The 20574-nt window shown below is 40.8% G+C and overlaps 1 protein-coding gene across 2 annotated transcripts in view; it reads left to right on the top strand.

Annotated features, from left to right (window-relative positions):
* Window positions 1–20574, top strand: part of LOC134351767 (host cell factor 2-like) — an 80591-nt gene that overhangs the window by 25529 nt on the left and 34488 nt on the right. For both annotated transcript variants that reach the window (XM_063058404.1, XM_063058405.1), the window contains exons 9-17: window positions 3305–3492; window positions 4656–4880; window positions 6272–6376; window positions 9492–9711; window positions 11263–11399; window positions 12041–12191; window positions 14239–14462; window positions 16452–16695; window positions 18775–18935. In XM_063058404.1, coding sequence (XP_062914474.1) covers window positions 3305–3492; window positions 4656–4880; window positions 6272–6376; window positions 9492–9711; window positions 11263–11399; window positions 12041–12191; window positions 14239–14462; window positions 16452–16695; window positions 18775–18935 — 1655 coding nt within the window. The remainder of the gene's footprint in view (window positions 1–3304; window positions 3493–4655; window positions 4881–6271; window positions 6377–9491; window positions 9712–11262; window positions 11400–12040; window positions 12192–14238; window positions 14463–16451; window positions 16696–18774; window positions 18936–20574) is intronic.

Genomic DNA, 20574 nt, shown 5'->3' on the forward strand with positions numbered 1-20574 from the left:
ACAGTTTGCGATCTCTACAAATTTGCTGTTCTGATTCCCTCAGACTGTTGGGTGGTCTATAGTAAAATACTATTAATGTGGTTATACCTTTCTTATTCCTCAGTTCCACACATAAAGCCTTACTAGACAAGCTCTCCAATCTGTCCTGACTGAGCACTGCTGTGCCTTTTTCCCTGACTAGTAATGCCACTTCTCCCCCATTAATCCCTCCCGCTCTATTACATCTAAAACAATGGAATCCTGGAGCACTGAGCTGCCAGTCCTGCCCCTCCTGCAACCAAGACTCACTGATGGCTACAGTGTCATAATTTCATGTGTAGATCCATGCCCGAAGCTCATCCACCTTTCCTACAATACTCCTTGCATTGAAATATACACAGCTCAGAACATTAGTCCCACCTTGCTTGACCTTTTGATTCCTGACTTTGTATGTAGGCTTAACATCTTTTTTCCCACAAGCATACCGCTGCGTTTTGGTGCTCTGCTTCATGTTGAGATATAGAAAATATTTATTTTTAATTGCTTAAGATCAAGCCTTTGTTCTTTGAATGAATTGAGAAAGGAGAAAAGTCTGTTTATTTTTGCCTGTAGGTCTTTAAGGATTAACTCTGAGAGATCTTTAAGAGGAAGTTTGCTGATAGTACAGAGAACATGGGAAACCGGTAGCAGGAGCCACAATGGGAAGATAGTCATCAACAAATCCAGTGGGGATTTCAGGAGAGCTTGATTAATATGCAACAGGCATTATTGCATTTAAGAGTCACCATAAGACACAGGAGCAGGATTAGACCATGTGGCTCATTGAGTCTGCTCCAGCATTCAACCCTGGCTGATTTATATTCCTTCTCATCACCATTCTCCTACCTTCTCCAAAGGGACCTAGATGAACATGCAAAGAGAAGAGGATAGCATATATTTTTAATAAAATAAACTTTCTTCACAATAAAAGAAAATTGTGTTGTTACTTTGGATTTCCAGCAACTGCAGGCCCTCTCATGTTTATAATTTACAATAATAAACCATTCATAGTCAGTGCTTTCTGTACTGTTCTATTGCATTCATACACATCAGTTGCACTGCTGCCTCTCGTGTGGCACTCCAAGATGGTGTACTTCTATAATAATAATTGAGGGGCTTCATCCCCAACCCAGCCCCTCCCTCTCCAGTAGCAGAATAACCCTACACTGTGGTCCTTCCCCACCAAGCCCTTAGTGCATTCCTCAGCACGTACTCCTGTAGCCTAGGATGTGCCCATCAGCAGCATTCCTCCACAGATATCTTGATGTGCTGGCAGACCAAAGAGCATCTTTCACTGAGGTGATGATCTGCCAGCAGCACCTGATACTTGTCTCCGTGAGTGTCTCTGGGAACAGCCTATAGATCAGAGCATTCTGTCACATGGCTGCTCGGAACGTACCATGACACAGGCCCTTTCACCTTTCTCCACAGTATGTGTTAATGGATTTGGATAAAGGGCATAAGGAAAGGGTGTTTTGGAGCTTTGAAGCTAAAATGGAGTTAGTTGTCTGAATCACCTACTTCAGTGTGGGGCATACTTCATAATTATTTTGTACGATGCTAGAAAGTATGTTAATCTGTTCTAGCAGCTAAAAGCATGCAGTAAGTTAATTGTTTATTTTAAAGATATGTATTATCTTGCACTGCTTTTTATATTAGCGTACTGTTAATTGAAATAATGTGTTAATTTGAATTACATTTGTGCAAAAACATTTCCTGTTTAACATGAACTGTTGGATAATTCAAACTTTGAGTAAAAAATTTTGTAATGTAACAACAGGCGTGTTTTAAAAGTGGCCTGGTTTTCTTTATTTTGGAGTTTGGCTGTAAATTGAAGCTGCTAATAGCTGAATACAGATTGCAGATAGGTGCACAATAACCCCAGGTGAACAGGTTTTCTGTAGATGCACACAAGTTATTGGGTCATCAAGCACTAGAGCACAGAAACAGGTCCTTTGGCCCATCAAGTCCATGCTGAACTATTATGACCATAAGATATGGGAGCAATGTTAGGACATTCAGCCACCTAGTCTTCCTCTTGTTATCCCTATCAACCCCATCTCCTGCCTTCTCCCTAAAAACTTTGACACCCTGACTCAGAATCTATCATTTTCGCACAGAGTGGTGGGTGTGTGGACTGCACTGCCAGCGAAGGTGGTAGAGGCGGATACTATAAGGTCTTTTAAGAGACTCTTGAATAGGTACATGGAGCTTAGAAAAATAGAGGGCTATGTGGTAGGGAAATTCTAGGCAGCTTCTAGAGTAGGTTACGTAGTTGGCACAATATTGTGGGCCGAAGGGCTTGTAATGTGCTGTAGATTTTTTGTGTTTCTATCTTCCACTCAGTCACTTGACCGCCACGGTCATCTGTGGCAATGAATTCCACCGCTTCACTACCCTGTGGCTAAAGAAATTCTTCTTCACCTCTGTTCTAAATGGATGTCCCTCTATTCTGAGGCTGTGCCCCCTAGTCCTAGACTCACCCTCTGTAGGAAGCATCCTCTCCACATCCACTCTGTCTAGTAATTTCAATGTTTTATAGGTTTCAGTGAGATTCTGCCCTTGTTTTTTAAAACTCCAGAGAGTATTCTACCTAGTCCCGTTGTCCTGCCCCTGGACTGTAATCCGCCATACCCCTCCCATCCATGTATTTATCCAAACTTAGATGTTGCCATCAAACCCACATCCACCACTTCAGCTAGCAGCTTGTTCCACATTCACACCGCCCTCTGAGTTGAGAAGTTCACCTTCAGTTTCCTTTTAAATATTTCACCTTTCACTCTTAACCCATGACTATAGTTCTGGTCTTGCTCAACCTTCATGGGAAAAGTCTGCTTAAATTTGCCCCTTGTATACTCATAATTTTGTACACCTTTATCAAATCTCCCCTCATTCTCCTACGCTCCAGATAAGAAAGTCCTAACCTATTCAACCCTTCCCTATAACTCAGATTCTTTAGTCCCGACAACATCCTTGAAAAATTTCTTCTTCTTTCAATCTTGTATACGTCTTTCCTGTAGGGAGGTAACCAGAACTGCACACAATACTCTAAATCAGGACCTCCCAGGCTGTTCCAGTCAACTGCCTCGCGATGGTGTTATTGTTCCATGTGACCCTCTTCCAGCCCCTGGAACTTCGTATTATCATCCTTCATTTTAGCATTACCACATTCCACACTCGTTAACATACGTTATCTGGAGGAATAACCTGTATTTTCAAGTTGTGGCTTAGTAATTTGTTTAACCAGTAGAGTGTTTTGAATATTTCTATGTTATGTTCTGCAAAGGCCCAGTGACTCCAGTACAAGTCACTGCCACCCAGGTGCCTGGAATATCTTCAGCAACCACTCATCTGGTTACAGTCTCCCAACAAGCTGTGCAGACGGTTAAGGCTGCAGTTTCTTCCTTGCCTGCTGGAGTCCGCCTCGTTGTCCCTGCACAGAGCACCACCAATGCTGTTCCCTCTGTAGTAAATGTGAGTCTTTATCTTTATATTCTTTATATTGATTTACAAGGATCAGAATCAAGGATCAACTTTATTCGCTATATTCATTTACATGTATTAAGGATTTGCTGTGGTGTATTCGTTCGACATGGAGCAAACAAAAAAACAACATTCAACAATTATGAAGACTAAAGAATCATATAAAAATAATCTTAGAAGTGCAGATATGGAACAAAATGTGCATAAATGCATAAACACCATGTATTTACAATGTAAACAGTATTATAAAAAGTGGTTTGAAGTGTTTACAGTGCAGTGACTGAGGTAATAGCTAAGAATTATCTGTTATATAGTGGAGAACAACATTCTGCTTTTTTGGATATAGGCATTATTGGTAAGGACAATATTTATTATTAATCTCTAATTACCTTTGAATAGGTGATGAGCCCCTAACTATTGCAGTTTCTCTGCCAAGGTCACTTATGGTAGTGATCAGGAGTAGGAAAGATGGAGTAAGGGCCTGTTATTTTCATGTGCCTGCTGCCCTTGTCTTTAGTGATTGATCACAGGTTTGAGTGGTTTTGTCAGAGGAACTAAGAAAAGCAATAGTGGTGCATTTGTATGTGACTACTGTGGCCATGGGGCACTGATGATGGGGAGTGTGGGGGGAGCAAATGTTTAGGATTTGGTTTGCCAATTATGTTATAGATAACTTTATGGTGGAGATAAATTGGAATAGAGAAATTAATTTGTGGATAAGTGCAAGAAGCAAATTAATCTCCAGAAAAAGTTCCTTATGGTTAACCCAATAAATAATCACTTACAAATGAAGAAAAGGTAGATAGCAGAAAAAGAATGTATTTTTGTATTGAAATCCCTTTTAACCAATTTGCCCCATTTTTTTTTATCTGAACTTGCTTGAAAGTGAATGGGTAAAATTGTTCTCTTAAATTGTAGTAATCAACTGTGAAGAACATGTTGTGTTAATGCTTTCCAGATGTACTTTTTATTAATATTACGTGGACAATATGCAGGACTTGTAGTTTATTTAAACGTGAACACAGTAAGAGTAATTTTTTTTTACTATTATTCAAAAAAGCAAGGTTGTGGTATTTTTCTGAAAATGTGCTATAGGTAGATTTTCTGAGAAGTCAATTCTTAAAAAGATGCATGGTTATTTTTATATTTTGCAGGTAAATACACCGGCCACAACGATGCTGAAGACAGCAGCTGCACAAGTGGCGACCTCGTCTGTCTCGCTGAGTTCTGCTTCGACCCGTCCTATTATAACAGTACATAAATCGGGGGCTCTCACTGTCGCTCAGCAGGCTCAAGTTGTCACCACGGTTGTGGGTGGTGTCACCAAAACCTTCACGCTTGTCAAAAGCCCAATTCAATATGGCAGTGGCGGCTCCTTGGTAATTAATAGATTATTAGATGACTTTCCATTTATTTGCAAAGTTAGTAATAGTTAGTTATTAATGGTTTGCATTTCAGACTTGTAATAACATTTTGCTTGGTGTTTCCTTATCATTGCATTGTGTGTTTTCGGCTTGCTGGGCGAAATTAAAAGGGAGTTGTAATTTGGCTGTCAGATGTAGAAAAAAAGCAGTTGATTTGTACAGAGCAAAAAGAAAATAGGTGAGGAACTCAGTGGATCAAATAGCGTCTGTGGAGGGTACAAGAGCTGGCAGTGATAGGTGGGTCCAGGTGAGTGGGTGTGATAGGCAGATGGAGGAAGGGAGAGTGAAATTAGTGACAAAGACTGGGAGGTGATGGGTGGAGGTGACAAAGGGCTGCAGATGATGGAATCCGATAGGGAAGGAAGGTGGAGGAAGCATGAAACCAAAGAAGGGTGCTGGGGGGGGGCAGATGGGGACAGTAAGGAAGGGGACCCAGTGGAAGGAGCGTGTAAGTGATGGGAAAATAGAATGGGTGGAGGATGGTAGGGGAAAACTGTTATGAGGGTCAGGAGTGTGTGTTGGAGCAACTGGACATATCAGGAGGAGAGAGAAAATGGATGGGGTGGGAAACATTTTACTGAAATTGGGAGAATTCTGTGTTCATGCCCTCAGGTTATAGACTTATGCAGGGGAAATCTGAGGTGGTGTTCCTCTAGTCTGCATTCAGCCTCACTGTGGTAGTGGAGAAGATCATCAGAGTAGGAATAGGAAGGGGAATTAAATTTTATATAGTATATCTCTATAGTACTATTCATGTTGATCAGAGCACATTTGGAGTATTGTGAGAGTTTTTGGCCCCATATCTAGGAAAGGATGTGCTGGCCTTTGAGAGAATCCAGAGGTTTATGAGAATTATCCTGGGAATGAATGGGTTAATGTATGGGGAGCAATGGGGAATGTCATTGAAACCTATCAAATATTAAAATGATGGACTTGAAGTGGATGTTCCCTATATTAAGGGAGTCTGGGACCGGATGGTATAGCCTCAGAGTAGAAGAATAGAGATGTGGAGGAATTTCTCAAGCCAGAGAGGGTAGTGATCCTGTAGAATTCATTGCTACATTCGGTTTTGGAGGCAGAGTCACTGGGTATATTTAGAGCAGAGGTTGATAGGCCCTTGATTAGTAAGGTTGCCAAAGCTTACAGGGAGAAGGTAGGAGAATGGGGTTGAGAGCGATAATAAATTGGCCATGATGCGCTGAATCTCCTAATTCTGTTCCTGTGTCTTTTTTTAATGTTTGCTTAACACGCCAAACACTTTCACGGCCTTGTAGTACCTTTGATGTGCAGTCATTGTTTTACCGTTGATGCTGATTTAACACTTTATATGATTTTCTTCTGCTTAGATCTCCAATTTGGGGAAAATGATGACTCTTGTTCAGACAGCTCCTGTGCAAAGTGGTGCAATCACTGGCCAAGCCACTGCTGGGTCCTTAGCCCAATTTATTCAGGTCAGTATTAAATGTTTATCATCATCATCTGGAAATGACTATCTGATTTTAGACAAACACATAATGTGCTCTTAACAGGTAAATGTCTCAATTAAAATAATAAAGAATATGAATAGGCTTTCTATTTTAGTCCAACGTACCTTAAGCAACAATATTAAGGCTATATTTTTCTATAGGAAACTTGTGTGTCCATAAAATATTATGAAGGTGCTTCCTTCAGTATATAAACTGTCACTGTTATGGTCACACATGTTTCAGCACATGCCTTTTGTAAGTTGCTGTTAACATTTCCCATTTAATTTTCTTGTGGACTTAGACTGCTCTCTAGTCCTTGGGTGGTTTATGAAACTCTGGAAGTTCATTTTGACATGGTATGTTAAAGCAAGGGCATTATTAATAGTTATACATAATTTTACGTGGCCAAGTGGTTAAGGCATTGGACTTGCGATCTGAAGGTCGTGAGTTCGAGCCCCAGCCAAGGCAGCGTGTTGTGTCCTTGAGCAAGGCACTTAACTACAGAGTGCTCTGCGATGACACTGGTGCCAAGCTCTGTCAGCCCTTGCCCTTCCCTTGGACAACATCAGTGTCGTGGAGAGGGGAGATGAAGACTTTCCAGGTGCAGATCCATGGTCTTGCAAGACTAACGGATGCCTTAATAATAACATATTTTATAAGTTTATTATTTTGCTCTGTCTTTACTATTTCACTATTCATTGTTGCCATGTTTCCTCCATTTAAGAAATTATCTTGTGTGACTTTTATGTTGGGTCAAACTGATAATCTGCTCTCCACTGATTCAGAAATCCAGACGGTTCAGTGTCTGACTCACAGGCGTTGTCTCTGTGCTATCCTGGAATTCACTGGGGTGAGGGAGGGGTGCAGTCCCGGTACCTGTGCATGCCTTCAAACTCGCTGGGGCCTTGGTTCCTACTCACCCTTTAATCTTGCAGGATCTGCTGGAAAATTTATCATTATACTGTGTATTATCTTTATTTTTAAAAAGGTGAATTTAAAGTGCATTGGGTATTAATAGAATAGCATTCATTTGTCTGGAAAGTCTGCAAGTAGAGCACCACTAAAGTCTGGAGCATGTTGGATTATCAGAGTTTTGTCGCATATTGATATTTTATTTTATATCATTAAAGGATTGCTGATTTAGGATAGAGCTTCAGATCTGCCTGATGTTCTCTCAAAGTTAAAAATTAAACAACCAGAATTGTCCCTTATTGATGGGAAGAACCATTATCCTATCCCCCACCTAATAAATAATTATGTTCATTAGTGTATGGAAATCCCGTATTTTTATTTCCATTATATCAATAGTTCTATTTAATATCAGAGAATGTATACAATATACAATCTGAAATTCTTGCTCTTCTCAGACATTCATGAAAACAGAAGAGTACCCCAAAGAATGAAAGACGGTAAAAGGCCCCCTTCTTCCCCCCCACGCACAAGCAGCAGCAAAGCATCAACCCTCCCCCTGCACCACTTAGTTCAGCAAAAAACTTCAACACCCTCCACCCACCAAGCGAGCAATAGCAAAGTCCCCAAGAGAGACCATGATCTGCAGTCAAACAAAAATTAATCATTCACCCAACAGTTCAACATGCCACGAGCTCTCTCTCCCCTAATAAAGGGGCAGAGAGGTGTTACTCAGTGAGGGGGAGACAAAAACAAAGCCACTCGTTGATTATGGTGCTGCATCGCTTTTTTTTCGAGTTGTCTGACTCGAGAATCAGCTACAAACTCCCCCACCAATGAGAGGAAAGGAGAGAGACCAATTCGCTGAGTACCGAGACCTCTGCTGTACCCTATGTTCTGTTTTCTCCTGCGATGCTTCAGTCAGTGACAGCAACAAGGAGTTGGCTCATCTATGGGCCATGAAGCCTCAGAATCCAGAAGGCATGCTCATCTTCTAGGCCATGCCCTTGGGATATCAAAAAGCGACCGGTCAGTGAGCTCTGGGAGCAGGTCCCGTCACCGCAAAGAACTACAGTTTGAGTGCAACTGCAGGTCAAGGGTACTGACAGAATCCCATCCACCTTGAAAAGGAAAGAGACATTAAAGGTAGAAATTAAGCTGTTTTCGCAGATGAGCTCGAAGAAGCTGCTCTAGCGCCATCGTAGCTCCGTCAAACCAGACGTCTGATTCATTCCCTGTTACTAGATCCAATAGTGATTTTTTTTTTGGGGGGGTGCTTTTTGTAGGATTGTAAACCTATCCTCTATGCATTAGAGAAATTATTTTTGCTTATTCCTTTTCTCTATAGCTTTTGTCCAGTCAGTGTGTTGAAATCCACTGTGATTATTATTGCAGTTTTTTTCCCACTTTCCTAATTAGTCTGCATATTTCTTACTGTACCACTTTTCCACTATCCAGTAATCAATAGACTATAGTGTTAGTGATTGCTGTCTACCTGTTTGTATTTTTTCCTCTTCTACATCCTTTTTCCTTCTATAGTTTTGTTATTCTATCGCAACACACTGTTGCATCTTTCCATTTTCCTCCTCTCTGTTTTCTAATTTTCTGCAGTGTGCAATCTAGACCTGATTTTGTTTTTCTTGCTATGACTCGAGTCCGTGGTCCCAGCTTTTGATCAGAATCAGGTTTAATATGGCTGATATATGTCGTGAAATTTGTTGTTTTGAGGAAGCAGTACAGTCTAATACATATTTTTAAACCATAAATTACAAAAAATATATATGTAAAATTAAATTATTGCAAAAAGGGATGGTGTTCTTGGGCTTATTGTCCGTTCAGAAATCTGATGGATTGTGCACAGAACACTGTTTTATTAACGGCAATGTATGAATTGCTCTGCAGAGAACTTGCCTTTCTGGTTAACCATCTTTTTGACACTTATTCTATTACTCTTTGTGTTCGCCTGTCTTCGTTAGCCTTTTTTATAATTCTTTCCCATATTCTTTTCCTCTTTTATTTCTGTTGGCTGCAGACATTTCTTGTTAATCCCTCCCCACCCTTCCTTCTAGTGAACGGTCAGTCATGTATAGGTGTTTACAGATCTTATGTAATGTATAGATTTCATAATTTTGGAAATTTATTGATTCAGTGATATGAATTTTAAATTTTATTGTTTCTAACAAATGTATAGGCAAAGGGCCCCTTTCCTCCAGGAACAATAGTGAGACTGGTGACGGCGGCAGATGGTAAACCAACCACAATAATCACAACCTCGCAAGCTGGTGGAATGGGTGCGAAGCAAACTATCCTTGGTCTTGGAGGTGTTGCCCCTTCTGGCAGTAAACCTGGGGCAACAACCATCATAAAAACCATTCCTGTTTCAGCACTGATGGCTCAACCCAATGTTACAGGTAATTTCTTCACCCCCTCCACCCTCCTTCCATTCCCCATTCTTCCTCCCCTCTTACCTCTCCTCCCCTGCCTGTCGTCTCCCTCTGGTGCTCCTCCTCTTTCCCTTTCTCCCATGGAATCCTCTCCTCTCCTATCAAATTATTCCTTCTTCAGCCCTTTACCTTTTCCACCTGTCCCCTCCCAGTTTCTCACTTCGTCTCCCCTCCCCTACCCGCCCACCTTCCCCCTCACCTGGTCTCACCTATCACCTACCAGGTTTGTACTCCTGGTCCATCCCTCACCAGCTTATTCTGGCTTCTTCTCCCTTCCTTTCCAGTACTGATGAAGGGTCTCGGCCTGAAACGTCAAATGTTTATTCCTTTTCATAGATTTTTCATAAGATCATAAGACATAGAATTAAGCCATCGAATCTGCTTCGATTATTCCATCATGGCTGATTTATTATCTCTCTTCACTCCATACTCCTGCCTTCTCCCTGTAATTTCAGGTCTCAATTTATATCCAGAGCCAAATTCAATTTGATTTTACTATTTCATAATGGCACTTACATTTTCCATTAAAACAGCATTCCGTGGCTTTTATTTCTGCAGTTTTTGCAGAGTTAGTGTTCCTCCTTTCCAAATCTCTCTACCGAAATAAGATGCTGTCTGATCTGTTGAGTTCCTCCAGCATTTTGTGTGTGTTAGAGAGAGGATCTTATTTGTAATTAAAACTCATGGAAAACTTATGGCGAGACCCTTTATCCCATATTTGCTTTGGTCAAAAAATGTACTTTGCTTATTCCTTCCTTTCAATACTTAACTGCAGCCCAGACGGTCAAGGCTCTTCAAGTAATGAGGGTTTCTGCTCTACCACACCAATAGATAGTGATTTCCAAATGCATTATCAACCTCTAGGTGAACAAAATACCTTTCTCATCTCTCCCCTAATCATAATAACAGTTACTCGCAATCCGTGGAACCCTAGTTTTTGATATCTCTGCTGAGCAATTAAAGAAGTCATTCATATTTACCTGGGGCCCTTAAAACTGTACACCTCAATTAAGTTGCTTTTTACCTTTTCCAAAGGAAACCCCTAATTTATCCAATCGTAATTCACTAATTAAAATGTTCATTTCTGGCAACTACCTCACATATCCTATCACCCCCTCCAGCACAAAATCATATCTTTGCATGAGAAGTAGACATATAGATATTCACCGTTTCAATCTGTTCCACTGGAGTGTTTTATGCTTAACTGAATGAAGACACAACTTTGACAAATACACTAGATCCTGCCTTAGTGATCCACTTTGCTTTATATAATGTTTGTGTGTGTGTGTATACGTAGTAATTTTATGTATTGCATTGTACTGCTGCCGCAAAAAATAAAACAAATTTCATGACATATGTGAGTGATAATAATCCTGATTCTGATAAGGGTCTCTATTGTGTACTGAGAGTGGGAAGAGGGCAGGGGTAGGCGAATCATGGTTGGGAAAAGGGGAAGGAAGAGGGGAGAACTTGTAAATTATAAATCCTTAACAGAATCACTAATGCATTTTATTCTAGGTGTGAATGTTTCTCCAGCTATGAAATCTCCAATAACAATCATTACAACAAAAGTAGTCACATCTGGAACAGGAACACCTGCCAAGATCATTACAGCCGTGCCAAAATTTACTGCAGGACAGCCTGGTGTGACGCAGGTAATGCCTATTTGATTAATCCTGAAGCTGTATTTGTGTATAGTCCCATTCTTCTTCCATGTTATGCCTGTTCCTCCTGTTTCTTCAGACTCCACAGTTGAAAACACTTCCCAGTGGCATTATGAATTGATTTGGTCGCCTTCAGCATTCTTAAGACTATGTGGAAAATCACTTGACTACCATGCTGGGTCCTAATTTCTGGTCAGTCGTGTTACATGCTCAGATAAGACCTTAAGACATTGGAGCAGAATTAGGGCATTTGGCCCATCAAGTCTGCTCCGCCATTCTATCATGGCGGACTTATTATCCCCCGCCCCAACCCCATTCTCCTGCCTTCTCCCCGTATCCTCTGATGCCCTTACTAATCAAGAAACTATCAACCTCCACTTTAAATATTCCCAGTGACTTGGCCTTCACAGCCGCCTGTAACATGATCATTAGTAGGATGCATTTTATTCCAATCTTGGAACTCCTTACCTGTCAGTAGTAGAAAGAATACTTTCATTGATAGCAGCAGTTCGAGGAAGTGGCTACCGGCAATTTTTCTAGGTCATTTTTGGGATGGAAAGTAAATATTGACTTGGCCTGTGACAGTTGTATCCTCTAAATGAGTAAATTTAGAAAAAAACACTTTTTTTTAGGTTGTTCTGAAGACGCCTGGAACACCTGGTACCATTCTACGAACTGTTGGTGGAACTCCAGTAACAGTTAGTGGAGTCAGACTCGTTACACCTGTCACTGTATCTTCAACCAAGCCTACAGTCACAACATTGCTAGTGAAAGGGACCACAGGTACTTTTATATAACATTTCTTTGGATCTTTCACAATTGGGTACTTTTACAGTCAACTGTGTGCCTATTTCTGTCCTATGAGGATAGGTTGAGAAGTTAGTGCTTTTCTCTTTGGGATGAAGGAGGTTGAGAGATGACTTACAGAGGTGTACATGATGATGAGGCACAGAGTGGATAGCCAGAGACATTTTCCTAGGGCAGAAGTAGCCAATACAAGGGGCAAAGTGTCCAGATGAAAGTAAGGGGGATGTCAGAGGTAAGTTTTTAAACACAGAGTGGCTGGTGTTTGAAACATGCTGCCAGGAGTTGTGGTAGAGGCAGATACATTAGGGAATCTTAGGTAGGCATATACATGAATGAAAGAAAAATGGAGGGCTATATGGAAGGGAAGTTTTCTGATGTTAGTGTGTTAAAGAGTTGGCTCCGTATTGTGGGCTGAAGGGCCTGTTTTGTGCTATACTGTTCTATGGTCAATGCTGTAGTTGTGTAGAAACCATAGAAAAGCATTTTTAAGCTCCGTGGTCTTCTATATTTGATTGCATGTAAGTATGACAGATCCAAATTGGATTTAAGACTCCATGTTTTAAGAAGTTGTTGGATCACCTTTCAAAATTTGGCCCCAATTGGCATTTGTGAAATGATGGGTTTCACTGACAAGTGTAAGTTGGTAGATGGTGCAGGAGGTGAACATATCCATTATATTAAACGAGTCTTAAAATAAAATAGAAGCATTGTGAAGGAGGAAATGGCTTCTTTTCTATTTATCCCACTCCTGTGTTTATATGAATTGCAACAACAAAGTGGCTTCATAGGTAAATAGGATTGTAAGAGCATTTTTGGCACGTTGGCTTTCATAAATCAGAGTATTGAGTTCAGGAGTTGGGACATTATACTGAAGTTGTCTAAGATATTGGTGAGGTCAAATTTGGAGTATTGTGTGGAGCTATGGTAACCTACCTACCAGAAAAATATCAATAAGATTGAAAGCGTACAGAGAAAGTTTACACGGATATTGCCTATACTCAAGGATCTGAGTTGAAGTGGTTGAACAGTAAGGGCTTTATTCCCTGGAGCATGGTAAAATGAGGGGAGATTTGATAAATGATGAGGGGTATAGATTGGGTAAATGCAAGCAGGCTTTTTCCACTGAGGTTGGGTGAGACTAGAACTAGTACTGTGTAGAAGTCATAAGCACATATAGCTATGGTGCCTGAGACTTTTGCACAGTACAGACTAATTTTGTGTATGGCACTGTACTGCTGCCGCAAAACAACCCACAAATTTCATGACGTGAGTGATGATAAACCTGATTCTGATAATGGGTCTGTATTTTGGACTGTGAGTTGAAAGAGGGTAGGGAGAAGGAAATCATGGTTGGGAAAATGGGAAGGAAGAGGGAAGTTCCAGAGGGACATTCTGTAATGATCAATAAACCAATTGTTTGGAATCAAATGACCTTGCCTGGTGTCTCAGGGCTGGGTGTGCCTGCACCCATGCCACCCCCACCCTGGCACTTCTCTGCCACCGGTCCCACACCCTCGCCATTCCCAATATTTCTTGCTCCTGCCAGATTTACAAACTCTGTCTCCACTCCTCGTTGACAAACACAGTACTGTGCAAAAGTCTTAAGCACCCAAGCTATATATATGTGCCTGAGACATTTCTACAGTACTGTAGATTAAGGGTGGGTGAAAAGATGAAATATTTAAGGGGAACCTGAGGGGGAGCTTTTATTACTTGAGGTGGTACGAGTGTAGAATGAGCTGCCAGCAGGAAGTGGTGGATGGGGGTTTAATTGCCCACCTAAGAGAAGCTTGGGTAAGTACATGGATGGGAGGAGTATAGAGTGTTATGGTGCAGATGGGACTAAGCAAAATAACTGTTCGGCATGACTAAATGGGCTGAAGAGTCTGTTTCAGTACTGTAGTGCTCGGTGACTCTAACTGAATTTCTGACTTGTATTTCACCTTAGGGTTCTGTGCTGCTTAAGAGTTTCTTCAAGGGTGATTTAATAGCTCTTGACATGTTCTAATGTATTTGCTTGCAGGTGTTACCTCACTAGGTACTGTGACTGGTACAGTATCTGCTGCCCATTCAGCAGTAACTAATCTTGCATCATCCAGTTTCACAACACCAGCCACTGCCCTGACTAGAGTAACAACATTGGCCACCCAGGGGATTAGTACAACTATTGACCCCTTGGCTACAGCAACAGCAGCATTAATGGCTACAACAGGAGTTGTCTCAAGTCCCTCTGTAGTTAATACTGAGGTAATTGGTTTACTTTATCCGTTGTTTCCCTGTGTACTTTTCTAATTTTTTATAATTTAATCTCAATCTCACTTTATATCCCTAATTTTTCCTCTTCTACTTCCTCCTTGCCCTCCCACCTTTAAGCCACCACCACTACAACTTCTTTATTCTCTCTCCCTGGCCTTGAGAAAACCCTTCTCATCTCCTTGAATGGGTGTGGATTCTGCCTAGGTATTGGATTCTGGAACACCTGTCATAAACCTATCTGCTTCTTCATTCTAGCATCGTAGATTTCCCTTTAAACCCAGGCTTTGGTCACTTCTAACATTTGCCTTTGTTGCATGAATTATTTTTTTTCTACCGCGCAGTATAATTTCAAGTTGGTGTTACAGTTTCAGTGATTTGCTTTTTTTCCTCAATTTGAATTCCTTCTATAGTATCTAGGTTGTATGAGCTAGGGGTTTTCCCTTTGGAGTTAGCGAGGATGACAGGTGACTTGTTGGAGGTGTACAAGGTGATAAAAGGCACAGATTGAGTGGATAGCCAGAAACTTCTTCCCAGGCCAGAAATGTCTAATATGGGGAGGCATAATTTTAAAGTGACTGGAGGAAGGTATAGTGGGGATGTCAGAGGTTGCTTTTTTTCCACACATAAAGTGGTTGATGCATGGAACACGCTGCCAGGGATGATGGTAGAGGTAGAGTTAGATACACTAGGGACATATAAGAGATTCTTAGATAGGCACATGGATAATAGAAAAATGGAGGGAAGTAGGTTTAAAAGGGTGGCACAACATCATGGGCCGAAGGGCCTGTACTGTGCTGCAGTGTTCAGTGTTCTAACCTGTAACCAATGTCCTCAGGAACAAAAGCTCTTGCATATTTGCTTACCTGTTCCCTTTTTCCTAGCTTTGGGGCAGTGTCTTTTTCTAATCTATCCCATGTATATGCTCTGTATTTCTTCCTAATCTGTTTTATTTCCATTCTTTCCATATTTATACCAAAAGCTTTTGGAAACACCTCTATTTAGCTGTGTCCTCTGTTCGTTTGTTCATTCATTATGTGCGGTGTCCCCCATAACCTTTCTGAAACTCCATCATGGTTTCTATGGAATGTTTTATGATGTAGAATTATGTATACGTAACATATTTTAAAATGGTGTGCTTTGACATTACAAATACATTCTGAATCAATAGACAATAGGTGCAGGAGTAGGCCATTCGGCCCTTTGAGCCAGCACTGCCATTCACTGTGATCATGACTGATCATCCACTGTCAGTATCCAGTTCCTGCCTTATCCCCATAACTTTTGATTCCACTATCTTTAAGAGCTCTATCCATCTCTTTTCTTGAAAGCATCCAGAGACTTGGCCTCCACTGCCTTCTGGGGCAGAGCATTCCATATATCCACCACTCTCTGGGTGGCAAAGTTTTTCCTCAACTCTGTTCTAAGTGGCCTACCCCTTATTCTTAAACTGGATCAAAGTGAATAGATTTAGCAAGTTGTTTAAAATTTATCTTTCCAGTTGGAGCAGAGATGTTGAAATAAAATTGCTAACGTTATGACTCTGGCTTAAATAAGGGTTTGTCTTTGGCGCGAGCAATCCTCATTTAGATGAAAATATTCTTCAAAATGAATTTGTTTATAGATTTTAGTACGTTTTCAAGATTTTTGTCGGATTTTTTTTTACAGTAAAAGCATACAAATAATCGAGAGTTATTCCTTAATGTTCACACCATCAAAGTTCAAAGTAAATTTTATTATCAAAGTACATATTTGTCACCATATACTATACAGAGATTCATTTTCTTGTGGGCATTCACAGTAGAAACAAAGAAACACAATTAAGTCAATGAAAAATTACACTCTAACAAAGCCAGACAAACAAGCAATGTACAAAAGATGACAAATTGTGCAAATACAAAAAAAAACTAAATAATAATAAATAAGGTGTTAAAGTGTTCATATTACAATACTTTATTACTGCGTGTATTTTGTGTTTGACAGCCCGTATTTGTAATTTCGGAAGCAGTTTCCCCTCAAGTAACCAGCTTGGTTACACACACCAGTGACAGTCAGGTACCAGTGGCTGTAGAACAACCTGCAGCTGTAGTAGTTGCCTCAGAGAACAGCATACAGACTGCAGATCAACAGATTCATCAAGCAACAGAAGAGCCTGCCCATGAAACTACGGAGACAAACACCACGAACACGGCTACCTCCAGCACAGCAAACATATCTTTGAATCAAGGTGAGCGGATGAAGTAGAAGTCAATTGAGTGGCCATAAAGGAAGGATATATGGTAATTAATAGTTGTCAAGTAAATTTGCTGAACTACTTTGTGTGCCGAGACGAACATGGTCAACATACAGTGAACTATTGTTTCTTGTCCAGGCTACTTCACAGATGCAACAGATAATTTTCCTTACAACATAAAACAAAGCCACTTCACACAGATAGTACTAGAGGTCAGAATTGAACCTGGGTCAGTGGAACTGTAAGGTGGCAGCAGCAATATTAGTTGCATGATTTTTCCATCCTATTATTTTTGAAGCTTTTATTCATTAGTTTTCTGGAAGAAATTGTGTAAAGCTCACAATATTCCAGATAGAAACTGTATGTCGCTGATGCAAGATATTAAATGTGAATGGAACCATCTTTTACTTTTTTCTTGAAGTTTCTATTTGCACAAGAATTTTTGATTTTAGCTGAATGTCACGGAGCAATACAGCATGGATACAGGCCCTTCGACCCTAAACCTATGCCGTCTAGTTTTGGAGTCCCCTACACTGTTACCATTAGCCTTATCCATGCCTGTTATAATTTTAAGCATTTATAAAAGGGTGCCCCTCATTCTCTTGCGCTGCAAGTGATAAAGACCTAGCCTGGCCAGCCTGTCCCTCAGGCCCACTAATCCTGGCCACATCCTCGTAAATCTTCTCTCCATTTTAACCATGTTTCCTGTAATGGGGTGATTGAAAACTGTGCACAATACTCCAAGTGTGGCTCACCAACAACTTGTACAACTGCAACATAATGTCACAATTCCTCTCCTCAGTGCCCTGACAGATGAATGTCAGCATGCTAAATGCATTTTTCACCCTGTCTACCTATCATGCTGCTTTCAATGGATTATGCATTTGTACTTCTAGGTCCCTCAGTTCCATAACACTCCCTAGTATAGGACCTATCCTGTTTGATTTTCTAAAATGCAGCACCCGACTTTCAATCTCTGTATTAAAATCCATTTGCCACTCCTTGGCCTACTTCTGTAACATGTCAGGACGACCCCCTCCCCACCCCAGTAAACCTGCTTCACTGTCAACAACACCTCCTAATTTCATGCCATCTGCAACCTTACTGATCAAGTCTTGTGCATCCGAATTATTTATATAAATAATGAATAACAAGTGTCCCATCACCAACCCCTGCAGCACACTACTAGTCTGCTAGTCACTGGCCTCCATTCCAAGGAAGAAACCGCCTTCAACCACCACTCTTTGCCTCCCACCTCTGAGCCAAATTATGAATCCACCTAACTAGCTCTCTGGATTCCATAGGAACCTAACCCCTCAGACCAGCCTACCATGCAGTCCTTGTCAAACACCTTGCTAAAATCTAATTAGACAACATTCACTGCCCTATTTTCATCTACTTTTTTTGGTTGCCTCTGCAAGGTTCGATAATCGGGACTTTCGACACACAAAGCCATGCTGACTCCTCCTAATCCTGTCTCTCCGAATTCCCTTCAGTAACTACTCCACTTCAATGTTCTCTGAAGGATATCACAATCCATTTGTCCTAGTAATGCAAGTTTTCCTGCTTGGGTGCACTGTAAACAGTAGCAATAACTTGCATTTATAGAGTGCTGTAAATGTTGAAAGCTAAAACATGGGATTTTCACAGAAATGTTATTTTAAAAAAGGAGTCAAATGAAATAAAACAAGTAACCAAAAACCTGATCAAAAGGTTCGCTTTAACAACATTTGTGAATGAAGGGGAATTGGAGATGTGGAGGGGTTTTGGGTAGAGAATAGTGTGGAAACTAAGCGACTTTCTATAATTTTTCTTCTTGTGTTCTATTTGGTTGTAGCTAAAGTATAATAAACATTGAAGATGGAGTTTGGAAACTTCCTATAAAAAGGCAATTGAAATAAATTGGGGTGATGTTTATTTTGCATCTAGAAGTTCAGTATTAGTGTTTACAGTTTTACAATTTTACGTGACCATGAAAAATGCAGTTTCCTTGGTCTCAATAGGATGTTTAATCACATGATGTCCTTTTTATTCCGTGTTATGTTTTTTCCTGTTGGAATTTGCCTATCACAGTTCAGCCACCAGACACAAATAACAATGGTTTACCAGAAAGTGTTCACGGGGAAACAGCAACTGCAGGAACAACAAATACTGCAACCACCGTCTCAGCAGCACATACTGGAGCAGTAACCTCTGTCACACAGTCCACACCCACTCCAGGACCTTCATTGCAGGTAAGGAAAGCAAGTGATTTGGTTTTGACCGGCGCAGCAATAAATATTGTTCTTTTAGCTGGTTTTCTTATGTTCAACATATAAAATGATACTTGAAACTATAGTGCTCTGCACTTCTAACTTGCTAATAAGCTAATCTTTGATTTGCAGTTTTAATCATTAGGGCTCTTCACTGGGATATAGCTTTATGAAATTATCAAAGAACAGTACAGCACAATACAGGTCCTTCAGCCCACGATATTGTGTAGACCCTTTAACCTACTCTAAGATCAGTCTAACCCTTCCCTCCCACGTAGCTCTCGATTTTTCTCATCTGCCTGCCTAACTAAGAGTTTGTTAAATTTCCCTGTAGTCCCTACCTCTACTACTGTCCTTGGCAATGCATCATACACTTATCATTCTGTGTTTTAAAAAAAAACTGTACTGGAAGACCTGGGGGTATTCAGGCTTGTGTTAATTACCAAGAAGCATTCACATGCCAAGCAATAACCATTTGTAACAAGTGAGTCTTAACCACCTCCCATCGTATCGGTGTCTCTACCAGATTCCTGTCGTAAGCATCCTAGAAGTCTCATTCAGCAACACTGGCCGCAGGGGCGCTGTGACTAATAGAGGAATTTAGCAAGCCGGGTCATCTGGGTCAATTCCAAATGGCTTTGCTATCATCTGCTGTACATACAGAGATGTAGTTCCGTGGGAGAGTGCATGCTTTGCAGGTTCAATACCTGTCATCTCTATGACCTGTAAGCCAGCACTATTATGATGTACTGTCCACTTGCCTGGACAATATTTATTTATTTAGAAATGCAGTTTTTTCTGACCCAATGAGATCGTGCTGCTCAATTACACTCATGTGACTAATTAACCCACTAGTTACATTTAGCTTTGGACTGTGGGAGGAAACCCATGTGGTCATGGGAAGAATGTACAAACTCCTTACAGACTGTGGTGGAATTGAACTCGGGTCAGTAGTGTTAAGGTAACCAACATCGTCCATGACAAAGCAAACCATTTAAGTTAGCAACACACACAAAGTACTGAAGGAATTCAGCTTGTCAGGTAACATCTATGGAGGGAAATAAACTGTAGACATTACACGCCAGAACATTGACTGTTTACTTCCCTCCATAGGTGCTACCTGACCTGCTGAGTTCCAGCATTTTGTGTCTGTTGCTCAAGATTTCGAGCATCTACAGAACCTCTTGTGTGTCTGTGAATTTAAATAACACCCCTTTAATCGCTTAACTGTTTCCCTTCCAACACTGCTGTAAATGTAGCTACTGTAGGATGTATCCATGGGTATATTGATGCAAATCACCAGGGTTTCATCAGCAGCTGCTCTTGGGCCAATAAGCTCCACCACCTGGAAAAAATCAGTATGCAGCTGTATAGCAATAATGTTGTTATCAGCTTCCTCAGTCAGATTACACATGACCCACAAAAAACACAAGATACTCAACAGCTCTGAGGAGGGAAATACAGTTGACATTTCAAGTTAAAGCCATTTCTCTGAACTGAAAAAGTAAGAGAATGGACGTGTTTGAATGTGTAGAGAGAGGAAAGGTGGAGAGAGTAAAAGGACTGCCCATGTTAGGATGCGGACCAAAGCTAACAATTTAAAATCAGTATTTGGAGATAA

Source organism: Mobula hypostoma, chromosome 9 (assembly GCF_963921235.1).
Source record: "Mobula hypostoma chromosome 9, sMobHyp1.1, whole genome shotgun sequence".
Lineage (NCBI taxonomy): Eukaryota > Metazoa > Chordata > Chondrichthyes > Myliobatiformes > Myliobatidae > Mobula > Mobula hypostoma.